Source organism: Centropristis striata, chromosome 10 (assembly GCF_030273125.1).
Source record: "Centropristis striata isolate RG_2023a ecotype Rhode Island chromosome 10, C.striata_1.0, whole genome shotgun sequence".
Lineage (NCBI taxonomy): Eukaryota > Metazoa > Chordata > Actinopteri > Perciformes > Serranidae > Centropristis > Centropristis striata.
In genome coordinates, this window is record NC_081526.1 from 3,904,457 (window position 1) to 3,927,403 (window position 22,947).

Genomic DNA, 22,947 nt, shown 5'->3' on the forward strand with positions numbered 1-22,947 from the left:
GAACACATTTTTGATGTTTTTTTAAGAAAAATAATACCTCTAAATGCTAAAAAAAAGATCTGTGATGTGACATATACGTTAAATTTGGTGTTTATGGAATTTATGTTGCCCCAGCGACCTGGCCCTGGATAAGCGGAGGAAAATGGATGGATATTTCTTATTTTAAAATAAATAAACTAGACACCTTTTCTTCTTACAGAAACACAAATGTGCCCTTTTGTTTGCATCTCCGCAACATTTATCAAAATTGTGACAGGATAAGATAGGATTATTTTTTGTTTATATTTGGTCAAATGTACTTTAAATTGAACAGCAAAACATATGTATTGATTTAAAATAATTTAAACAGTGAAAATAATCGAGTGGTCTTTTAGCATTTTTGTTATTGTGACAAATACATCAGGTTTTTTAAATTTATTTTTAGGTTTAAAGCCCGATATTTTTTGTTACTTGTTACTTTTTGTTACTTGTTTTATATTAAGTTCAAGTTTGTGCAGGAAATATGGTCAAAATTGTGAATATAGAATTGTTAAATGGGTTTAAACTTAGCCTAGAAACAAAAAATAAGCTTTTTGAAATTATCTACTTTTTCCAGTCACAGCCATATTTTGGAGAAGTCACTTCTTATCACAGTCAAACAGTCTTTCTAAGGGATTTAATGAGTTTATGGGAAGCATAAAGCTGAATATGGGGAATTATAGAACATTTAAAGTGTTACATGCATGTCACCATTGGTTCTTATGGGTTAAACCCTGGCCTATGATATAAAATTCACATTTCTCAGTTGCAGATTTCACCAGTGTGTGTGTCTACTGTGGTATTACGACACCAATCTATCTCCATTATGTTTTTATTTCAGTAGGTTTGATGTCTCTCTATCATGTGGCAACTTGTGCCTCAGCTGGAGCTCAACTGGACCGTTATTGTTCGACATAAAACCTGAGAGGGGGAGAAAACACTGCGCCAGGGCAACATCTGTGTTGTGGACAGTAGATCAGCAGCTCTGCTCTCTAAATCTCTGCTCTGCCTTTTGTTTTTAAATGTGGAGGCACAAGGTTGTGTAACAGTGGTTGTGTGTTGGTTTGTCAGCAGTGAGACATGCACAGGCGTTAGTCGGTCTTCAGATTCACGATGTTATATTATACCTGTTAGTCAGAGTGGGCAATGTGGAAGAAATCTCAAATTAAGGTATGTATAGAGCAGGGATGGGCAACAGGAGGCCCGGGGGCCACATACGGGCCGCACCCTCAGTACAAGTACACTGCAAAAAAATGTCAAGGCAACAAGCTTCGATAAAATTTTAAGTTGGACAATTAAACTAAATATTTTGAGTTTTGCTTTTGAGTTTGCTCAACTCTGAATTCAGATTTTTGTAATTTCTGTGTGGACTCCAATTGGAGGCAGCAACAACAGCCACAATGAGACTTCAAGTGCAACTCGGAAAGTTGGCTTTCTGCATTTCCCAACAAAGAAATAAGAGTTAGCAGAACTATTGTCCCTTGTTGTGAACCCCAACTTAAAGATATAAGTAACAACAACTCACCAACTTGTTTTTGAGCAGACAACTGGCTTCCTTTGTTGTGCTAACTTACATTATTGCCCTAAATATCAATAATTTATGTTTCCAAGTTTTACCAACTTAAATCACTGTTTTAGGCCAAAAAATACAAGTTGGCTTTTTTGCAGTGTACATGCATTTGAGCATGAAATCTTAAAAGTGTAGTGTAAAAATGCACAAAATTACTTCTTGAAATTAATGTTGGTCTGCTGTTCTTGTACTGAAAACAAAATAAATCACAGTAAATCGTTATTTTTTATTGGCTTAAGCTTACTGCTTAAAATTGCAGTTTCATCATATCTACTTAAGTGTCAATAGTGTCAATGAAAAATTGTGGCCCCCTGCAGCATTTAAGTTGCCCATCCCTGCTATAGATTCATATTAGGCTATTAATAATACCACTATATATCATGATGTCGTACATTTCCTGGAAAGTCAATTGAGAAACTGTGTACAAATGCTTGTTTTTTGGTTAAAGGGGCACTCCAACAATTTAACACATAAAGTTCAGTTCACTGCTCTGTGCTACTCAGCCTATAAAGGAAACAGCTGCATCATGTCTGTAGCTGAGGAGGATTTTTAAAGTCTGAACAGCAAGAGAGCATTCCACTATTGTTTTGCATCACATTGGTCGATCTCTGTCCACACTGAATCACTTCTCTGTCATGTTAAAGCAAACAGCTGTGCACTCAACATCAGGGGATGTGACCACTTCAGAGACGGCTGATTAGCCTAATTGCTATCTTCCTGTGTTTGTACCTCTTAAGCAGAAAACACATGTTTTATAATGCTATTTAATGGAAATGACCGAGAAGGAATATATATGGAATATAGCCGAGAAGGCTGCTCTGTTGCCATGATATGTTACCAGATTTCATTTTTTTAAATTATTTTTTTTTAGCTCTCTGGCGATCTCTTTTAGCAATTATTTAGGTTTTTGGAGAGAAATGAGCAGTTATCTTAAATACAGGTGCATCTCAATAAATGAGAATATGATGGAAAAGTCAATTTCCAGTAGTTCAAGTCAAACATCTTCAACCAAGTATTGAGTCATATAGATGGACATACTTTTCAGAGGCCAACATTTTCATATTAAACATACTTTTTAAAATTGGTCTTTTGTAATATTACATTTTTTTTGAGACATTGAATTTTAGGTCTTCATTAAATGTATGCCATAATCATTATAATCAGAAGAAATTAAATAAATGAAGACATGAAATGTTTCATTCTGTGTGTTATGGATCTATATCTTTACACTTTTTGAATTGAATCACTGAAATAAACTTTTCTTTGATATTCTAATTTATTGAGATGCACCTGTAGATGGCTCCACATTCGGGCGAGGACAGGTAAGAAAATACCCCGAGTGATGTCACTGATGATGTCATTAGGGTTATCTTTGCTTGGGCTTGAGACTCTTTAACAAAGTGCCTGCAAACAAACTGGATATGTGGGGTTTTAAGAGGTAGAAATAGTCACATGAACTGAGCTGCATTGAGTTTAATTCAGTTGCATTATGGGATTATTGGTCCTCCAATTTTAACTAATCAATTTTTAAACTGTCTCTTGTCCAACTTTATGGAAGTGCAATGCTAAACTGCTGGAGTACCCCTTTAACCCATTAAATACCTAAACAATCAAGGTACAATTGCAAAAAATCCTATAAATCAAATATGGTCAGCAGTGTCTGTAGTCTAAAATAATGAATATTTGGGTAAATCCTAGTGAGAAAATGAAGCATTTCTGTCCCCGGATGTTGCACCAACCCAACATATTACTACCATGATGTTCTTGAGAGAATGAGGATGCTCCCTTGTTAGTAAAATGCCTGATGAAACAGATAATATGAGGCCTCGGTGTCTTGACGTAAATTATAGTTGCAACACGATGAAAAAAAAATGGATGAATCGCCGCTTAGAGCGAGAAATAACAGCAAAGTCATTTGGCTGTGTCGGAGCATTAAGTGCTATTAAATGATCAACCCCAGCCTGAATTAGGCTTCAAAGTCATTTGTGGACAGATGCTCGTGGTCTCCATCAGAGTTTACTGTGGCATCTGGCAGTATTGTACGAGCACAGAAAGCTAGCCATCAGTGGGTTCAGTGATCACTTATAATGTCTCACCATTAATGTCAAACAGCAATAGAAAAGAGAGAAAGAGCGTCCCGTTTTCTCTCTGTGCTCCATGGTAAAAATGTTGCAGGAGGAGGAGGAGGAGGAGGAGGAGGAGGAGGCTTCTTTAGACAGTTTGGACAGTTCGTCTCTCCTCCGGTTCCTCCTCAGAGACGGAGCTCCGCCCTGCAGCCGTGACTTCGGGGGTCAGAGTTAATTTTCTGTTTTTATGACGTACAATAGGGTGAGCACAGAGAGCTGTAAAGGAAAAGAAACTTTTATCCTCGTCTTTTGATCCAGTCACAGCTCGGTCCACGGAGACTTTTTTCTCCGGCGCTGTATCTGTCGGGTAATGACGTGTAATTGGCTTATTTACAGCTCTGCAGGGTTAGCCGCCCCTTCGCCACAACCACAGTGCTCTTTCGTGGCCGGGTGTCACTGCTGTTTGTGTGAGAGTAAGTGTAAGACAAGGTGACACAGTAAACACATCCCTGATGCCCCAAAAACTAAACAAAAAAAATGATCTGATCCACACTTGTTGGATCATATTTTTCCCTTTTTATGCACCATCACCACTCCTTTTTTCCCTGTTAAATCATCTGTCCATTCCCAAGCACCACATCCTCAGAAACATTATTCCTTCTACTGCAGGTTATGTCGCTCACGTTGTTGCTTACAATGATTTTATGAAGGTAATATTGAAGTGGGAGCAGCTTGTTGTGGATGAAGGTGGAAGGAGAAGAACGTGGGAAGCTAAGGGTCGTCTACGGAGCGATCAACCTTTTAACCCTTTATCGGATGAAGAACTATATTTGGTAACTTCAGGTAATATTTCGAGAAAAAAGTTGCAAATTTACTAGATTAAAGTGGCAAATCTACAAGGGAAAAAAGTTGCAGATTTAAGAGATTTAAAGTGGTGAATCAGTGTGAAAAAAGTCACAGATTTACGAGAAAAAAGTGAAAAAAAAGCGACTTTTTTCTTGCAGATTCACCACTTTAAATCTCATAAATCTGGGGCGTTTTTTCTCGTAGATTTGCCACTTTAATATAGTAAATTTATTTCTCAAAATATTACCCTGTGTAAATAAACATACAGACCCGGGGGAGGGGGGTAATATTTTGAGAAAAAAGTTTACAAGATTAAAGTGGCAAATCTATGAGAAAAAAAATTGCAGATTTATGAGATTTAAAGTGGTGAATCTGCAAGAATAAAGTTGCTTTTTTTTCCACTTTTTTTCTCGTAAATCTGCAACTTTTTTCGCACAGATTTGCCACTTTAAATCTCATAAACCTGCACCTGTTTTTCTCGTAGATTTGCCACTTTAATCTCATAAATTTATTTCTCAAAATATTACCCCCCTCCCCCGGGTCCGTATGTTTTTTTTACACATTCTGGCTGTATGTAATATCCTCCAATATTCTCTAGGGTTGAAATCTGGAATTTGCAAGTATTTCAATGAGTGTCCTATTAAGGGTTAAATCCCACCCTAGCCAGGCCAATAATCTGCCCGGTGCTTTCCACCAGGTACTGTGTGATATCGCAGCTTTCCATAAAACTGCGGTGACATTTACTTTCCTGGTGACCCTTTTCTTTCTCTGCTGCAACACCGACACACCGACGCCATTATCGGCACGCTCCGTCTTCCAACAAGGTCAATGGAGCTACTCCTGCAGAATATATTCCAAGTGGCAGCCAGCTTATCTGCCAGTGTGCCTGTGTTTTATTTATGAATTAATGCATGGATATTATTGGTTTGTCGAGGCTGCAGGCATGTTAACATGTTTTAGGTATGATAGGAGCTGTGTGTGATAAATGTTTGAATGCCATTACTGGTGCAGCAACATGTTAAAGTCAGAGAAGCGTGTGTGCAGACATGCAAAGACACATCTGGGCTCTGCAGCACGACTGGTAAGTCACGACACGACTGCATGCACTGCAAAAAAAATAGTGTGTAAAAACAAGATAAAAACAGTAAATCTGAGGGAAATGATCTTGCTGCATGGACAGATAATTTACCTTGACAAGATTTCTTGAATTGAGATGATTAAATCTAGAAATAAGCATGTTGGAACGCTTAAAATAAGAAATTAACTCTTAAAACAAAATCAATTATCCAACACGTTTTTTTATCATCTTGGTAAGAAACAAATAAGTTGCAGTGTGTGCATGTGTCATGATAAATTGCACACGAGCATTAGCTTCGTGTGCATGCTGCAATGTGTACATCTGGGTGGAAAATGTGTTAAAAGCACATGGAAAGTGGAAGTGATTAGTGTGTGAAGAAAAGCATGTAACATAATGGCGATAATCCTCTCTTTGGGCTAACTTCCTCTTATTTCTCCTTATTTCTTTCTTTGTGTTGTGCCTTTCTGATACTTAGGACAGTGTGCTCGAGAATAGAACCGACCTCAAAAAAAAAAAAATTAAACTTGCTTTTTTCATGGCCAAGGATGGAGCTATAAAAGAGAGTTTGAATGTCAAGTGAGACTGTTATTGTAGTCCTGCCGAGAAAAGGCAGAACCTTAAAGTGAGACTAAAAGACTTGCAATCAGACAGAACAGAGACACGTGTTCAGGGAGAACCCAGGTTGAGAAGTACCGCGTGGAAACAAGAGGACTTGTAGAACCTGATAATGTAATAAATTCCCGATAATGTAATAAAAATCTGCACTTGAGTCCATTGAAAATGTAATAAACCTGATAATGTAATAACTTCCCAATAATGTAATAAAGTGCATTTCCCAATAATGTAATACACTTTTTTTTTTTACCAATAATGTAATAAAGTATAACATTAAAGGAAGGTTTTTGATCAAATCAAAGATGGCGGAAAATCCAATATGGCCGAAAAACCCCATTGAGGATGCCAAGGGTTCCAGTGATACATCCTTTGTGAAAAACGGGTCAAAAGTTAATAAACATTCAACTTTGACCTGTTGGTGGCGCTAGAGCTCTTGAGCTAGAGTTGATACACAGTATCACCACTTGAACCCAAGTAATGGGTGGTCTGCTGTTAAATTATTACAATATTGGGGAATTATTACATTATCAGGACTTGCGAAATGAAGGCTAACCTGATAATGTAATAACCTCCCTTTAATGTTATACTTTATTACATTATTGGTAAAAAAAAAAAGTGAATTACATTATTGGAAAAATGCACTTTATTACATTATCGAGCTATCACTGGAACCCTTGGGCCAATCCGAGCTCAATGCATCCTCAATGGGGTTTTTCGGCCATATTGGATTTTCCGCCATCTTTGATTTGATCAAAAACCTCCCATTAATGTTATACTTTATTACATAATTGGTAAAAAAAAAAGTGTATTACATTATTGGGAAAATGCATTTATTACATGATCGGGAAGTTATTGCATTATCAGGTTTTATTCCATTTTCAATGGACATTCTCGATAATGTAATACAAATCTGCACTTGAGTCCATTGAAAATGTAATAAAACCTGATAATGTAATAACCTCCCATTAATGTTATACTTTATTACATTATTGGTAAAAAAAAAAAAAAAAAGTGTTTTACATTATTGGGAAAATGAATTTCATAACATTATCGGGAAGTTCTTACATCATCAGGTTTTATTACACTTTTAATGGACTCAAGTGCAGATTTTTATTACATTATCGGGAATTTATTACATTATCAGGTTCTACGGGACTGTTGTAGAACCTGATAATGTAATAAATTCCTGATGTAAAAATGTAATAAAACCTGATAATGTAATAACCTCCCATTAATGTTATACTTTATTACATTATTGGAAAAAAAAAGTGTATTACGTTATTGAGAAATGCACTTTATTACATTATCGGAAAATTATTACATCATCAGGTTTTATTCCATTTTCAATGGACTCAAGTGCAGAGTTTTATTACATTATCGGGAATTCATTACATTATCAGGTTCTACAGGACTGTTGTAGAACCTGATAATGTAATAAATTCCCAATGTAAAAATGTAATAAAACCTGATAATGTAATAACCTCCCATTAATGTTATACTTTATTACATTATTGGTAAAAAAAAAAGTGTATTACATTATTGGGAAATGCACTTTATTACATTATCGGGAAGTTATTACATCATCAGGTTTTATCACACTTTCAATGGACTCAAGTGCAGATTCTCATTACATCATCGGGCTTATTACATTATCGGGAATTTATTACATTATCAGGCTCTTCTACCGGACTGTTCCTTCAGCATCCATGTATCTCCACCCTGATCCCTCCGTTGTGCTACAGGTTGCTCACTACACTACAGTGTTCCTCTGTCTGTATGGAGGGGGTGGGAGCACGTTTCCGGCTTTCATGGCCGCCTCGGACAAATACTCCTGGTTCTCGGCCACGGCGGGGCGAATGCGTCCGTTCTGCCGGTAGAAGAAGCGCGTGCTGCAGTCCTGCAGGTACTCCGGGTTGTGCAGCAGCGAGGACTTGGGCGGCAGGCTGTGCTGCCAGTACTCAGGATTGTCAAAAGTGGCCTTCTTGCCTTTCTTATCGAACATGATGGTGCTGCTGGTGATGCCCGAGTGCAGAGCGTGTCCTGAATGCCCCGGGTGCAGGGTGTGTGACGGGTACGACGGGTGCGGGAGGTGGCCGGGGGGGACGGCGTACCCGGAGGAGGAGGAGACGGAGACGGCGTGGCTGGATGCGGACGGGTTGACCGTCTGCGATACTGATTGGGCGGCGGAGGAGATGGAGACGGCGCCGGCCAGCCCGTTCTTGTCCCCGGGGTTGAGGAAGGTGTTCAGGTACAGAGGCTCGTTGATGTACTCGTCGTCCCCGAGGATGGACTGGCTCGTGGGGGCGGCGATGGCGGCGGCGGCAGCTCCGGACATGTGCAGGGTGTGGCAGCTCGCTCCGTCGATCACGGCGTGGGCGTCGCCGTTCCTACGGCGCGTGACGAAGGGGTTTTCCTCCACCGGGTTGAGATAGTCTGGAGAAAAAGATGCATGAAAAAAAGGGTCAGAAATGCTCACAGGACACTGCAAAAGTACACTGGGGTGTTTAAAAACCAGATCAAACAGTAAATCTGAGGGAAATGATCTTGCTGCATGGACAGATAATTTACCTTGACAAGATTTCTTGAATTAGGATTGTTAAATCTAGAAATAACCATGTTGAACACTTGAAATAAGAAATTAACTGCTTACAGCTTTAATTGATCTTGTTTTGAGAGTTAATTTGATCATTGTGTCTTTTTAGTGGTAATTTTTACATCTATTTGTGGTCAGCTTGTGTCTTTTTTGTTCATTTTGTGTCTTTATAATGGTCATTATACGTCTTTTTTTGTTCATTTTGTGTCTTTTTTAGTTATTTTGTGTCTTTTTTGGTCAATTTTTGTCTTTTAAGTGGTCATTTTTACATCTGTTTTGGGTCAGTTTGTGTCTTTTTTGATAATTTTGTGTCTTTTTTGGTCAATTTGTGTCCTTTTTTAGTCATTTTAACATATATTTTTGGTAATTTTGTGTCTTTTTTGATCATTTTGTGTCTTTTTTGGTCAATTTGTGTCCTTTTTTAGTCATTTTAACATATATTTTTAGTAATTTTGTGTCTTTTTTGATCATTTTGCATCTTTTTTGGTCAATTTGTGTCTGTCAAAGTTTTTTTTTATCTTGGTAAGAATCAAATAATCATCAGGTCACTCTGCTCGGGCCAGTTCATCACTGCTGGCAGCTTTAATTTATCTTGTTTTAAGAGTTCAACATGCTTATTTCTAGATTTAATAATCTTAATATAATAAACTTTGTCAAGGTAAATTATCTGTCCATGCAGCAAGATCATTTCCCTCAGATTTACTGTTTTATTTAGTTTTCACACACCCAGTTTTTGCAGTGTAGATGCATTTCATTGGCCTTTGGGTTAGTGGACAATACCTCAACGTGCATGGTAGGTCTCTCAAAGTTAATTCAATAACGCCAATGCAAACTGGTTTCGACAACCCTTTGCCCAAAGAGGGATGCAACTAGAAAGCAAAGGATCAAGAAAAACGGTTTTCTGAAGTTCTGCTTCAAAGCCCTGCAGGCGGTCAGTGGACCAAAAGTTATTTGCGGTTCCTGTTTTTGTGAACTGAGTAACAACTGGAGTGCATCTAGTCTCAGATAGCATCTGCTAGCCATGCACAGAGCTAATGAAGACAGCCCCAACACATGTAGCCTGCTGCACCACCAACTGACAGTGTGGAGGACGAGCGTCTGTGTGAAATAACCACCAACAATCAGGAGAAACTCACCGGAGACTTCACTCAGCAACCACAGGAACCTTTGGGTGACAGCGCGTTATTCTGACCAGCTGTTCAAACAGTCGCTGGATATAGAACTTCACTTCTACACTGTGTTTGCTTTGCCCTCACTGCAAAAAAAGGTGTTTAGTCTAAAAACCAGATAAAAACAGTAAATCTGAGGGAAATGATCTTGCTGCATGGACAGATAATTTACCTTGACAAGATTTATTAAATTAAGATTGTTAAATCTAGAAATAAGCATGTTGAATGGTTAAAATAAGAAATTAATTTGATCATTGTGTCTTTAAAGTGGTCATTTTTAAATCTATTTTTGGTCAGTTTGTGTCTTTTTTGGTCATTCAATGTCAATTTGTGTCTTTTTAAAGTCATTATATGTCTTTTCTGGTCATTTTGTGTCTTTTCTGGTCATTTTGTGTCTTTTATTAATCAATTTTGTGTCTTTTCTGGTCATTTTGTGTCTTTTTGTTCATTTTGTGTCTTTTTTTGGTCATCTTGTGTCTTTTTTTGGGTAATTTTGTGTCTTTTTTGGTCATTTTGTGTCTTTTTTTGGTCATTTTGTGTCTTTTTAATGGTAATTATATGTCTTTTTTGGTCATTTTGTGTCTTTTTTGGTCAATTTGTGTCTTTTTTTGTCAATTTGTGTCTTTTTAATGGTCATTATATGTCTTTTTTGGTCATTTTGTGTCTTTTAAGTAGTCATTTTTACATCTATTTTTGGTCATTTTGTGTCTTTTTTTAGTCAATGTGTGTATTGTGTGTAATATAAGAAATAACTCCAGTTCATCGCTGCTGGCAGCTTTAATTTATCTTGTTTTAAGAGTTAATTTCTTATTTTAAGCGTTCAACATGCTTATTTCTAGATTTAATAATCTTAATTTAATAAATCTTGTCAAGGTAAATTATCTGTCCATGCAGCAAGATCATTTCCCTCAGATTTACTGTTTTATCTGGTTTTTAGACTAAACACCTTATCTTCCAGTGCTCTAACTACTGTGTTATGAATTGTGTTAAATGCATGAAACGTCTTTTTAATGTACATTTTGAACAAATAAAAATTTTTTCTTTTTCATTTCTTTGCTCTAAACTATGGAAAATCATGCCATGAACTGTGATGAAATGCTTTAATAAATGGACAACCCCAGTAATTCTATTGTCCTCCAGTCGAACATCTGTTAAACTTTAAAGTCAAAGTGAAAAGTTCCTAAAACTGTGACAGTAACCTGAGTTATTCTTGTCTCTCTTGGCAGTCATGTAGCCGTCCTGCTCCTTTTCTCCTTTCGCTCCTCGTTCTGCCAACAGACCGGTGGGGTCGGCGCTGTAACGCTGTCCGTTACTGTCCTCCACTCCACCTTAAAGAAAAAAACAACAGGAAGGAAGCAAGAAACATAGTTAGAACTTTAAATAACATCCATTCTTGGGTGCTGTTGTTTTTTTTTAACCCTGTGGAGCTCCAAAAGCTCCAAATAATCCAGACTTGTTGCCTCCATCCAGACTAGAAAACAAAGCAGCGTGGAGCCCTACTGTAAATTTACCTCTAAAGTTCTGGCTGTAAACTCCATGAGGCCAGTTTCAGTTTGATGATGATATACCAATATGATGATAAACCATGATAGTGTTTTGAAAGTAAAAAAAGATTCAAAATCACATTTTATATTGGACTAAAGGACTAAAAAAGACCAAAAAAATACATAAAATGACTAAAAAAAGACACAAAATGACAAAAAAAAAGACACAAAATGACAAAAAAAGACACAACATGACCAAAAAAGACACAAAATGACCAAAAAAAGACACAAAATGACTAAAAAAAGACACAAAATGACAAAAAAAAGACACAAAATGACAAAAAAAGAAACAAATGAGGACAAAATATGACCAAAAAACACAGAAGAAGACACAAAATTACCAATATTGTTACGATAAACACACAAGACACAAATAAAATACTGTTATTATCAGGTCATATAGGTGAGGTTGTGCTGAAAAAAAATATACCAACATGGCATTTAAACATTTTTGGTGGTGTATACAGGCAGGATGAAAAGGATTCAAAATAGGACAAAATTGCCATTTTGTTTCTTTTAATGTCAATTTGTGTCTTTTTTAATGGACATTTTATGTCTTTTTTTTTTTTGTAAATTTGTGTTTTGGTTGTTTTTGGTCAATTTGTGTCTTATTTTTGTCAATTTGTGTCTTCTAAGTGACCATTTTTTTCATATATTTTTGGTAATTTTGTGTCTTTGATGATCATTTTATGTCTTTTTTGGTCATTTTGTCTTTTTTTGTCAATTTGTGTCTTTTAAGTGGTCATTTTAACATATATTTTTTGGTAAGTTTGTGTCTTTTTTGTTCATTTTGTGTCTTTTTTGGCCAATTTGTGTGTTTTTTTGTGTGAATTTGTGTCACAGCTGCCGTTTTTTTACTGTAAAAACAACAGGATTTTTACTTTTTTTACAGTGGCCAATTCATTTCTAAAGCTTACTAAAGGCTTGATTTCTCCTGTTTCCACCCAGACAGATCTGCTAAGGAGACAATTAAGGGCCTGAGAATGTTGCAGTGAGGCTCAACAGCTCTAGAAACCAGCGCTGCTGCTGTTGTCTCACAGATCTAATATGTGGTTCAGTTTTCCAGACAGCTGCTAGAAACCAGCTCAGCCTTTGGTGCTGATCTCCCAAATCCTCTCCTGGTGACTGATCCGTCGTCACGGCGACATACCGATGAGGAGACAGCAGAGAAGTTCAGTAGAAGAAGAGTTTTCATTGATGAGTTACTGCACAAATAATGATTCACTGGATGTATTTCAGTGATTAAATGTGTTGGAATAATCACTGGACATGTAGAAAAGAGCTATGGTGTAAGTCAGGGGTCTCAAACTCGCGGCCCACGGGCCAATTGTGGCCCTCGTGGTGATATTTTGTGGCCCCCACCTTGATATGAAAGTTTAATGTGAGTTTTATATGAATGGCACTTTACCGTGTTGTGTGTGGAAGGTCCCTTTATTTACTTTTTTTGGTAGTTTTGTTTACTTTTTTTGCTAATTTTGACTTTTTTTAAATAATTTTGTGTCTTTTTTTTTTAAAGTCATTTTTTGTCTTATTTTGGTAATTCTGTGTCTTTTTTGGTAATTTTGTTTCTTTTTTGGTAATTCTGTGTCTTTTTTGGTAATTTTGTTTCTTTTTTAAGTAAGTTGTTTTTTTTTTCTGTCATTTTGTGCCTTTTTTTGGTAATTTTGTGTCTTTTTAAAAATAATTGTGTGACTTTTTTAGTAATTTTGTGTCTTTTTTGGTAATTTTGTGTCTTTTTTTAAGTAATGACTTTTTTTTTTGTCATTTTGTGTCTTTTTTCGTAATTTTGTGTCTTGTTTTGGTAATTTTGTGTCTCTTTTAAAATATTTTTTGTCTCTTTTTTGGTAATTTTGTGTCTATTTTGGGTAATTTTGTGTCTCTTTTAAAATAATTTTGTGTCTTTTTTGGTAATTTTGTGTCTATTTTGGGTAATTTTGTGTCTTTTTTGGGTCATTTTGTGTCTTTTTTAAAATAATTTTGTGTCTTTTTTTGGTAATTATGTGTCTTTTTTAAAGTAATTTAGTTTTCTTCCTGACATTTTGTATCTTTTTTCAGTGATTTTGTGTCTTCTTTTGGTCATTTTGATGCTGCCTCCAGTAGTTTGAGACCCCTGTTGTAAGTGATTGTTTTTTTTTAGTTTATGGGGTTTGACATAATACGTTAAAACCACATCTGGGTCCATAATGTATTTATAATTTTATGCAAAACCATCAAAACAAACAAACAAAAAACAATTAATTGAAATGCAATGAGTAAAAGAAAATGGACTGAAATGTTTTTTGGTTAAAATGTGAAGTTAGAGGCACAGGAAATATAAAAGATAAGATGAAACATAACACTGTTTAAATGAGTGTTTTGCATGTTAAAGAGGAACTTAATTTGTAGATGTTAAAACTAATCGGTGGTTTTTGTGCCGATGGATTACAGCTGATAAAACTGCCTGCAAATTATGTCTGAGCCCAGAAATATCAACTAAACTTTAGTGAAATGTCTGAAATTCACAAGGCATACTAAAACTCTGAGCTGTCCATTAAATCTGTGAGAAACATTTTTAACAGCTAATTGAACTGATGTCTTGTCTTGGTTTTATAGATCCATTAGAGTCACACACACACACAAAGTAACACATACACACATGCATTGTCTTCTGCTCACCTGCTGCCTTGATTTAATGATTTAAGACACACACACACACACACACACACACACTGTTTTCTGCTCACCTGCTGCTTTGATTTAAGACACACACACACACACACACACACATGCAAATACACACACACGCACGCACACACACACAAACTAACTAACACACACACACACACACACACACACACATTGTCTTCTGCTCACCTGCTGGTTTGATTTGGGACACGCATGCACGCACGCACACACACACTCATGCACACACACACACACAAACACACACACATACACACACTCATGCACGCACACACACACACACAAACTAACACACATAAAGTAACACACGTACACAAACAAACACACACAAACTAACACGTACAAATTAACACACACACACACACTCATATACACAATTGCGCGCGCACGCGCACACACACACATACAAACACAAAGTAACACACGCACACACACACACAAACTAACACACACACACACACACACACACACACACACACACACACACACACACACACACACACACACACAGACACACAAACTAACACACACAAACTAACACACGCACACAAACTAACACATACAAACTAACACACACACACACACACACACTCACCTGCTGAATTGACTTAGGGCACGCACGCACGCACGCACAAACACACATTTTGATATTCTCCTCAGTTTCTTAAACTTTGGGGAAACACTCTGTCTACCTTGTCCTGCGGTGAGGGGACCGGTCCTCGGGGACGCCTTCTTCCTCAGGGTCCCGTTGCAGCGAGGGTCGTCCTGGTTACCGCGGCCGAACCCCCCACCGATCCCCCCCCCTGAGGACAGGTCCTGGGGAGGGAGGCAGCTCCCAGACACGGGGGGAACAGAGACCACTCTGGGGAGCGTGGCCAGCATGTCCTCCATGCTGAAACTGGCGTCCTGGTACCCGTATTGGTTCTAAACAGAACGAGAGGAGGGAGGGGTTCAATGATGTCAGAGAATATCACTTCACCTAGATTAGATTAGATTAGATTAGATTAGACTTTATTAATCCCACAGCGGGGACATTTCTTTGTTACAGCCGACCACAAAAATTGCACACAAAATTATTCCCCTTTAAGATAAAGATAAAAAAATAAACAATCTAAGAAAAAGACATTTAACAATATACAATATACTTTATACAACTTAGTGCAAATTAAGGGAAGAATGTGCAGAGTGCAAATTATATGCAAAATGTGCAGAAAAGAAAGAAAGAAAGAAAGCTACAACACGTTCAGGTTGTGCTGGTGTTGTACAGCCAAAATAAAAAAAACACACTTTATTGCTCTTCTTTAGATGATTTAATTTTAGCTAATTATTTTCCAATCTGTTGCCTGTCCACTAGTTTTTTGAATAATTTAGTCTTTTTTTTAATAATTGTTTGTCTTTTTTGGTAATTTTGTGTCTTTTTTAGTAATTTTGTGTCTTTTTTTTGGTCATTTTGTGTCTTTTTAAAATCATTTTGTGTCTTTTTTTTATAATTCTGTGCCTTTTTTAGTTAGTTTTTTTCTGTAATTTTGTGTCTTTTTTATAATTTTGTCTTTTTTAAATAATTTTGTGTCTTTTTTGGTAATTTTGTGTCTTTTTAAAATAATTGTGTGCCTTTTTTTTTAGTAATTTTGTGTCTTTTTTGGTCATTTTGTGTCTTTTTGTGTCATTCTATGTCGTTTTAAAATAATTTTGTGTCTTTTTTAGTAATTTTGTGTCTTTTTTGGTAATTTTGTGTCTTTTTTGTGTCATTTTGTGCCTTTTTAAAAATAATTTTGTGTCTTTTTTGGCAATTCAGTGCCTTTTTTGTGTCATTTTATGTCTTTTTAAAATAATTTGTGTCTTTTTTTTAGTAATTTTGTGTCTTTTTTTGGTCATTTTGTGTCTTTTTTGGTAATTCTGTGTCTTTTTTAAGTCATTTAGTTATGCAAATTATATGAAAAATAGAAAGAAAGAAAACTACAACATGTTCAGGTTGTGCTGGTGTTGTTCAGCCAAAATAAAAATAAAAACACAACTAGGGAGTCTTTATTGCTCTTCTTTAGATGATTTAAATTTACCTCATTATTTTCCAATCTGCTGCCTGTACACTAGTTCTGGAAGCATTTACATATAATACATTCAATAGGCAACAATGAAATAAGCCCTTAATAAGAAGCACACAAAGACAGTGTGTGTTCTAAAACGTATTTGTGCATGAAGTCCAAGAACTCGGCAGTTCTTTGTGCCATTGTTCATCTGTAATATTTAAATGTGACAGGCAGGGGAGACAAACAGCAGTGCCAAACAATGATATGGCAGCATGACTGCCAAGGACAATTTAATTAAAAGGATTTTAATTAAAAGGCTCCATGCAGCAAAGTCTTAAAGTAGCCATATCAGCCCTGCCCTGCTGTGTGCATTTGTGTCTACACTCATAACAAAAAGGTTTTTCTCTTTCAGAACCTCAATGGGAGCTTTATTCTGATTTATCTTTTTTACCAGGAATCCAGCAAGAAGTTTGTTTCCCGTTTCCCATTCCCCTGCCTACTTTTCTGTTCTCTGAACAGTCTGTAATGATACTAATAAGATAGAAAATCACCCCCTGTTGCACTTATTTTTCATGCAGTTGAAAGAATTGCAAATGGGGCCAAAGTCTTTGGGTTCATGGTTTGTGTTGAAGCCATGAAGCAGCTTGAAATCCAACTTCGGATCAGAAGTTTCAGTCATTTACTTTTTGGTAATTCTGTGTCTTTTTTGGTCATTTTGTTTCTTTTTTTTTTGAGTAATTTAGTTTTTTTTCTGTCATTTTGTCTTTTTTTGGTAATTTTGTGTCTTTTTAAAAATAATGTTATGTCTTTTTTAGTGATTTTTTGTGTTCTTTTTGGTACTTTTGTTTCTTTTTTTTAAGTAATTTAGTTTTTGTTTCTGTCATTTTGTGTCTTTTTTTGGTAATTTTGTGTCTTTTTTAAATAATTTTGTGTCTTTTTTTGGTAATGTTGTGTCTTTTTTTAAGTCATTTAGTTTTTTTCTGTCATTTTGTGTCTTTTTTTTGTAATTTTGCATCTTTTTAAAAATAATTTTGTGTCTTTTTTAGTAATTGTGTGTCTTTTTTTTGTAATTTTGTGTCTTTTTTGGGTCATTTTGTGACTTATTAAAATAATTTTGTGTCTTTTTTTGGTAATTCTGCAGCATTTTTAAAGTAATTTTTTAAGTAATCTGCACTCTATCGATGATGTCATCCACTCTAGCCTCTCCATAGGGTAACATTGGGGGGATTTTTTAGCGTGTTTTTGCCAAATAATTTGAAAACCGTTTGCTGAAACCCATAGAAAAGTCACAGCACACTTATCACACTTATTTTATTTTTTTTGTAACGGGGTATTTGTTGGGTGTGAGATTCAAAAAAGTCACAATAAATGTCTGATCCATCTCAGCCCCAATAAGTTTATTAAGTCATAAAACCAGATAGATGAAATAGATTTCATATCAACCAAAAAGGTTTACGGATGAAAAAAGTTGACAAAGACGAAAACAAAGGACATTTTCACTATAATTTTAGTTAGTTTTGCAACCACAAAATACAGTTTCAGTTAGTTATCGTTTTGTTAAAAACTATTTTTTATTTTATTTCAGTTAACGAAAATGTTTTTTCAATTCTAGTTTTTGTTATTTCGTTAGTTTTCGTTAACTATAATAACCTTGATAGTATATGATGGGCTCTTTCAAGCTCACTCAATTAGAGATGGATCACTAATTACAGACATCTGACTCTTTTAGTTGTGGACTGTTTGGCAGTAAAATTTAATAAGATATCAGCACCAAGTGTCAGCAAACAGCAGCTTCAAAACAACATTATTATATTAAGAGAATGCACAAAAGTCTCAAAAGTATCATTTAGTTTAAACAGAAGGGTTTTTTTGTCCATTTCCACTGCATCATTCTTCTTCACTGTCTGTCCATCACTGTTGGATTCTCCCTCATTTTAAGCCTGGAGGTATTAAGCTGCAGAGCTCACACTGTGTTTCATTCCCCTGGAACTAACTAATCTATTAAAGCTCCTTCTCTCAGGCCTCATTTACACCTCCCTCCTCTTCCTCCTCTTCCTCTTCTTCCTCCTCCTCTTCTTCTTCTTGAGTCAGTATTCTAACAGAACAGACCGTCACTAACCTGAACACTGAGGAAATATTTCATTAAATAATGTCCGAAGTCATTGAAGTGAACCATCAAGAACAATTACAAAAACCAGAAATGAAACGAGAATAATAAGTGCAGGAGAGGTTAAAAAACCCATATGGGCTTATAAAAAGCACCTCCCCAAGCAATATAAAAAAATTCAAAAAATCAACAACAATAATGAGAGAAAGCAACAACAGAAAACAACAAAAAAGAAAGCAATAGTGCCATTTTATAGCACACACACAAAAAAGTCAGAAATAAAAACATAGGTGTGTATAAAGGTAAAATAATTGCATTTGATTGTATGAGTGTATCTCATGTAATTATCTCATAATTTCAACTTTTTATCTCATGGTTTTTACTTTTTATCTCTTAATTTTTACTTTTTATTTCATAATTCTTACTTTTTATCTAATAATTCTGACTTTTTATCTCAATGTTGACTTCTATCTCATAATTACGACTTTTTATCTGATAATTTTGACTTTTTTATCTCATAATTTTGACTTTTTTATCTCATAATTGTGACTTTTTATCTAATAATGTTTACTTTTCATCTCAGTTTTGACTTTTTACCTCATAATTTCCACTTTTTATCTCATAATTATGACTTTTTATATCAATGTTGACTTCTATCTCATAATTATGACTTTTCATCTCATAAATATGACTTTTTATCTCAAAATTTCAACTTTTTATCTCATAATTTCAAGTTAAATAATTGTATTTCAGTGTATGAGCATGTATAAGAGATAATAATCCAATGACAACTAGAGTCTTGATTTAAAAGGTTTAACAGCTTTCACTCTTAACTTAAAATTAGTGAGGGATGAAGATAATTAAACTACATGAATATGAGAAATCCTGCTGTATGGAGCCTCTGTGAGCAAAATAAAAAGAGTAAAAAAAATAAATAAAACTGAGTATGTGTAGTTCAGCAGAAAGGAAGATGAATTTTATCTTGGCCATGAAGTCATTGATCCACTAGCTGTGTCTTCATTCACCTCATTCTACACTTTTGCACACAAGTGTTGCATTAATAAAAGCTGAATGGAAATTTGATGAAGCTTCCTCAATTATGAAAAAAAAACCTTTTTATTTCTCCCTTGATGTGGTTTTTCTCTTTTCCTTTATCAAAAAAGACTTGATGCGCTAAATGGGATATGGAAACGTCTGTATCCAATAAGTTTTCACATAACAACAATTTTACTCACATAACTGATCAGCAACTGTTTCACAATGTTAAAAAGACAGAAAATATCTCTTTATGAGGATACGATTAATTCTTGCACATTCTGAGCTGACATAGTAAAACATGAGGATGCACATTAAATCTTTGATTTACAACATGGTCTAAAGTGACCCGACTGAGTTTTTATGTTCTTTATCTTTGCAATAAATTAATTTCATCATTCAGTTTTGCAGGTTTTCCTCAAATAACTTGTTTTTGATCATCATACACCCTAATTTTTTGTTTTCATTTCTTACTTTTTGAATAAAAACCCTTTTTTTATCAGTACGCTTCTAATGCACAAGGTCATTTTTGACCCATGTTGTTCATTAGAAGGTGTTTATATGTTGTCACCAATTTAAAACCTGACAAAGAAGACACAAATATTAACTATCCTATTTTGTTAAATTGGTGTTTTTTCCAATGGAAATTATTATTTGGTGGCTCTAATAAGTCTCAAATGTTAAAATATGTGATTTTCCAATGTAATCTGGTGGTTCTAACAACTCTTTTAAAGTTAAACCTTCAAAATAAGACAAACATAGTTACACATATACTCAAATTGTTCATTTAGTGAATCACTTTTTGTATCACTACGCTTCTAGTACACAAGGTCATTTTTGACCCATGATGTAATAATACAAAAACTATTTTTCTTTATAAAGTATGAAAGGAAAAATGGAAATAATGATCTGTTGTAATAAAAAAACAAAGATATTCAAACACACAGCCAGCATGAAATAACATGGGAAATGAATGTGGGTCATTTTTGACCCATGTTGTGCATTAGAAGGTGTTTATATGTTGTCACCAATTTAAAACCTGACAAAAAGACACAAATATTAACTATCCTATTTGGTAAATTTGTGTTTTTCCAATGGAAATTATTATTTGGTGGCTCTAATAAGTCTCAGATGTTAAAATATGTGATTTTCCAATGTAATCTGGTGGTTCTAACAACTCTTTTAAAGTTAAACCTTCAAAATAAGACAAACATAGTTACACATATACTCACATTGTTAATTTAGTGAATCACTTTTTGTATCACTACGCTTCTAATGCACAAGGACATTATTGACCAATGTGTGTAAATCAAATCTAATAATACAAAAACTATTTTTCTTCATAAAGCATGAAAGGAAAAATGGATATAATGATCTGTTGTAATAATAAAATAAAAAAAAACATATTCAAACACACAGCCAGCATGAAATAACATGGGGAATGAATGCGGGTCATTTTTGACCATGTTGTGCATTAGAAGGTGTTTATATGTTGTCACCAATTTAAAACCTGACAAAAAGACACAAATATTAACTATCCTATTTGGTAAATGTGTGTTTTTCCAATGGAAATTATTATTTGGTGGCTCTAATAAGTCTCAAATGTTAAAATATGTGATTCTCACAACTCTTTTAAAGTTAAACCTTCAAAATAAAACAAACATAGTTACACATATACTCAAATTGTTTATTCAGTGAATCACTTTTTGTATCACTACACTTCTAATGCACATGACCCATTTAACTCAAATGTTAAAATTTGTGATTTTCCAATGTAATCTGGTGGTTCTAACAACTCTTTTAAAGTTAAACCTTCAAAATAAGATGAAAGATGGATATAATGATCTGTTGTAATAAAAAAACAAAGATATTTAAACACACAGCCAGCATGAAATAACATGGGGAATGAATGTGGGTCATTTTTGACCATGTTGTGTATTAAAAGGTGTTTATATGTTGTGCATCAAAGGGTTAATAAATGACAGTTAAGTGTGTGTGTTTGTGTGAGTTAAGGAGCATCTCTTTCAGCTGTACTGTATTAATATGCGTGAAGTGAAGACTGTATTTGTGCAGCTTATATTTATGTGTAAACATTGCGTTTTATTGGCTGCAGTAATTGAGTTCATTACAATCATCTACGTGATTTATGTGGATGAATGTGACTGTATGAAGTTAATCAAATTAATTCACTATCCGCCCCGATGAGAAAAAGAAAGCCAAAAAAACAGTGGAGGATAACTTTACAAATATTATGCAAATAAATAATCTGTCACCCACTGAAATGCACCAAAAACAGAGCTGGGAAAAAAAAAAAAGGAGTCGTGCTTCTCATTGGCATTCGGCGAGCGTTTTTTCATCCTGACACAAACACGGGGGGATATTGGAATACAAAACGGCTGAGTTGCCTGGCTGTGTGACTGGTTTCGTGATAGATTTAAGTCCAAAGATAGACGGCGAACATTTGAACAGTTGAAGAACTGAGAGGAATCTGGCCGTAAAACCTCAATTTTGAAGAAGGCAATTACCGTAGTTTGGAGCAAGGAAAAGAGAAACGAGGCAGATGAGAGCGGAGCTGAGAAAAGCTGTGTGAGTTCTGTTTTAAGATCTCAATCTTTTGTGCTCGAACAGGAGTGTCCTGCAGCACACGCTGGGAAAATTCATTCCCGCGTCACTTTAGACACCATCTAAATGATCTGAACGACTGCTTTGACTTCATATCATCTTTTTCTCCGTGGTGGAGAAGTGCCAGTCACCCTGCTGCTGCTGCACTCAAAGAGAAAGAGTTCATGCAACATGAAAAGATAAGCAACTTAATTCTAATTTATTCTACCAGGTCTGTATAAATAAATACAACTTGTACAACAAACTGAAAAAAAACAATCATAAATCTAAATGTAGTGTAAAGTGCAAATCCCAACAGTTGCCAAATGCAAAAAAATTTACTCTTGACTCTTGAGTATTAGCAAATAATAGAAATAACAATATAGGAGGCCTAAAAAACTAAATGACTTAAAAAAGAAACAAAATGACCAAAAAAGACACAGAATTACCAAAAAAGACACAATTATTTTAAAAAGACACAAAATGACCAAAAAATACACAGAATTACCAAAAAAGACACAATTATTTTAAAAAGACACAAAATGACCAAAAAAGACAGAAAATGACAGAAAAAAACTAAATGACTTAAAAAAGAAACAAAATGACCAAAAAAGAAAGAAAATGACCAAAAAAAGACAGAAAATGCCCAAAAATACACAGAATTACCAAAAAAGACACAAAATTTGAAAAAAAGACACAGAATTACCAAGGAAGAAACAAAATTATTAAAAAAGACGCGAAATGATTTAAAAAAAGACAGAATTACCAAAAAGACACAACATCAATAAAAAAGACACAAAATGACCCAAAAAAGACACAAAATTAGAAAAAAAGACACAGAATTACCACAAAAGACACAAAATTATTTAAAAAAAGACACAAAATTATTTTAAAAAGACACAAAATGACCAAAAAAGACACAAAATGACTAAAAAAGACACAAAATGACTAAAAAAAAGACACAAAATGACCAAAAAAAGACACAAAATAACCAAA

The 22,947-nt window shown here is 35.0% G+C and overlaps 1 protein-coding gene across 1 annotated transcript in view; it reads right to left on the bottom strand.

The window, feature by feature from the left end:
• Positions 1-7,846: 7,846 nt before the first annotated feature.
• The window catches only part of LOC131978699 (receptor tyrosine-protein kinase erbB-4-like), a 643,267-nt gene continuing 628,166 nt past the window's right edge, over positions 7,847-22,947 (bottom strand). The window contains exons 26-28 of the mRNA XM_059342409.1: positions 14,865-15,105; positions 11,155-11,283; positions 7,847-8,626 (exon numbers count right to left, since the gene is read on the bottom strand). Coding sequence (XP_059198392.1) covers positions 7,944-8,626; positions 11,155-11,283; positions 14,865-15,105 — 1,053 coding nt within the window. The 3' untranslated portion in view covers positions 7,847-7,943. The remainder of the gene's footprint in view (positions 8,627-11,154; positions 11,284-14,864; positions 15,106-22,947) is intronic.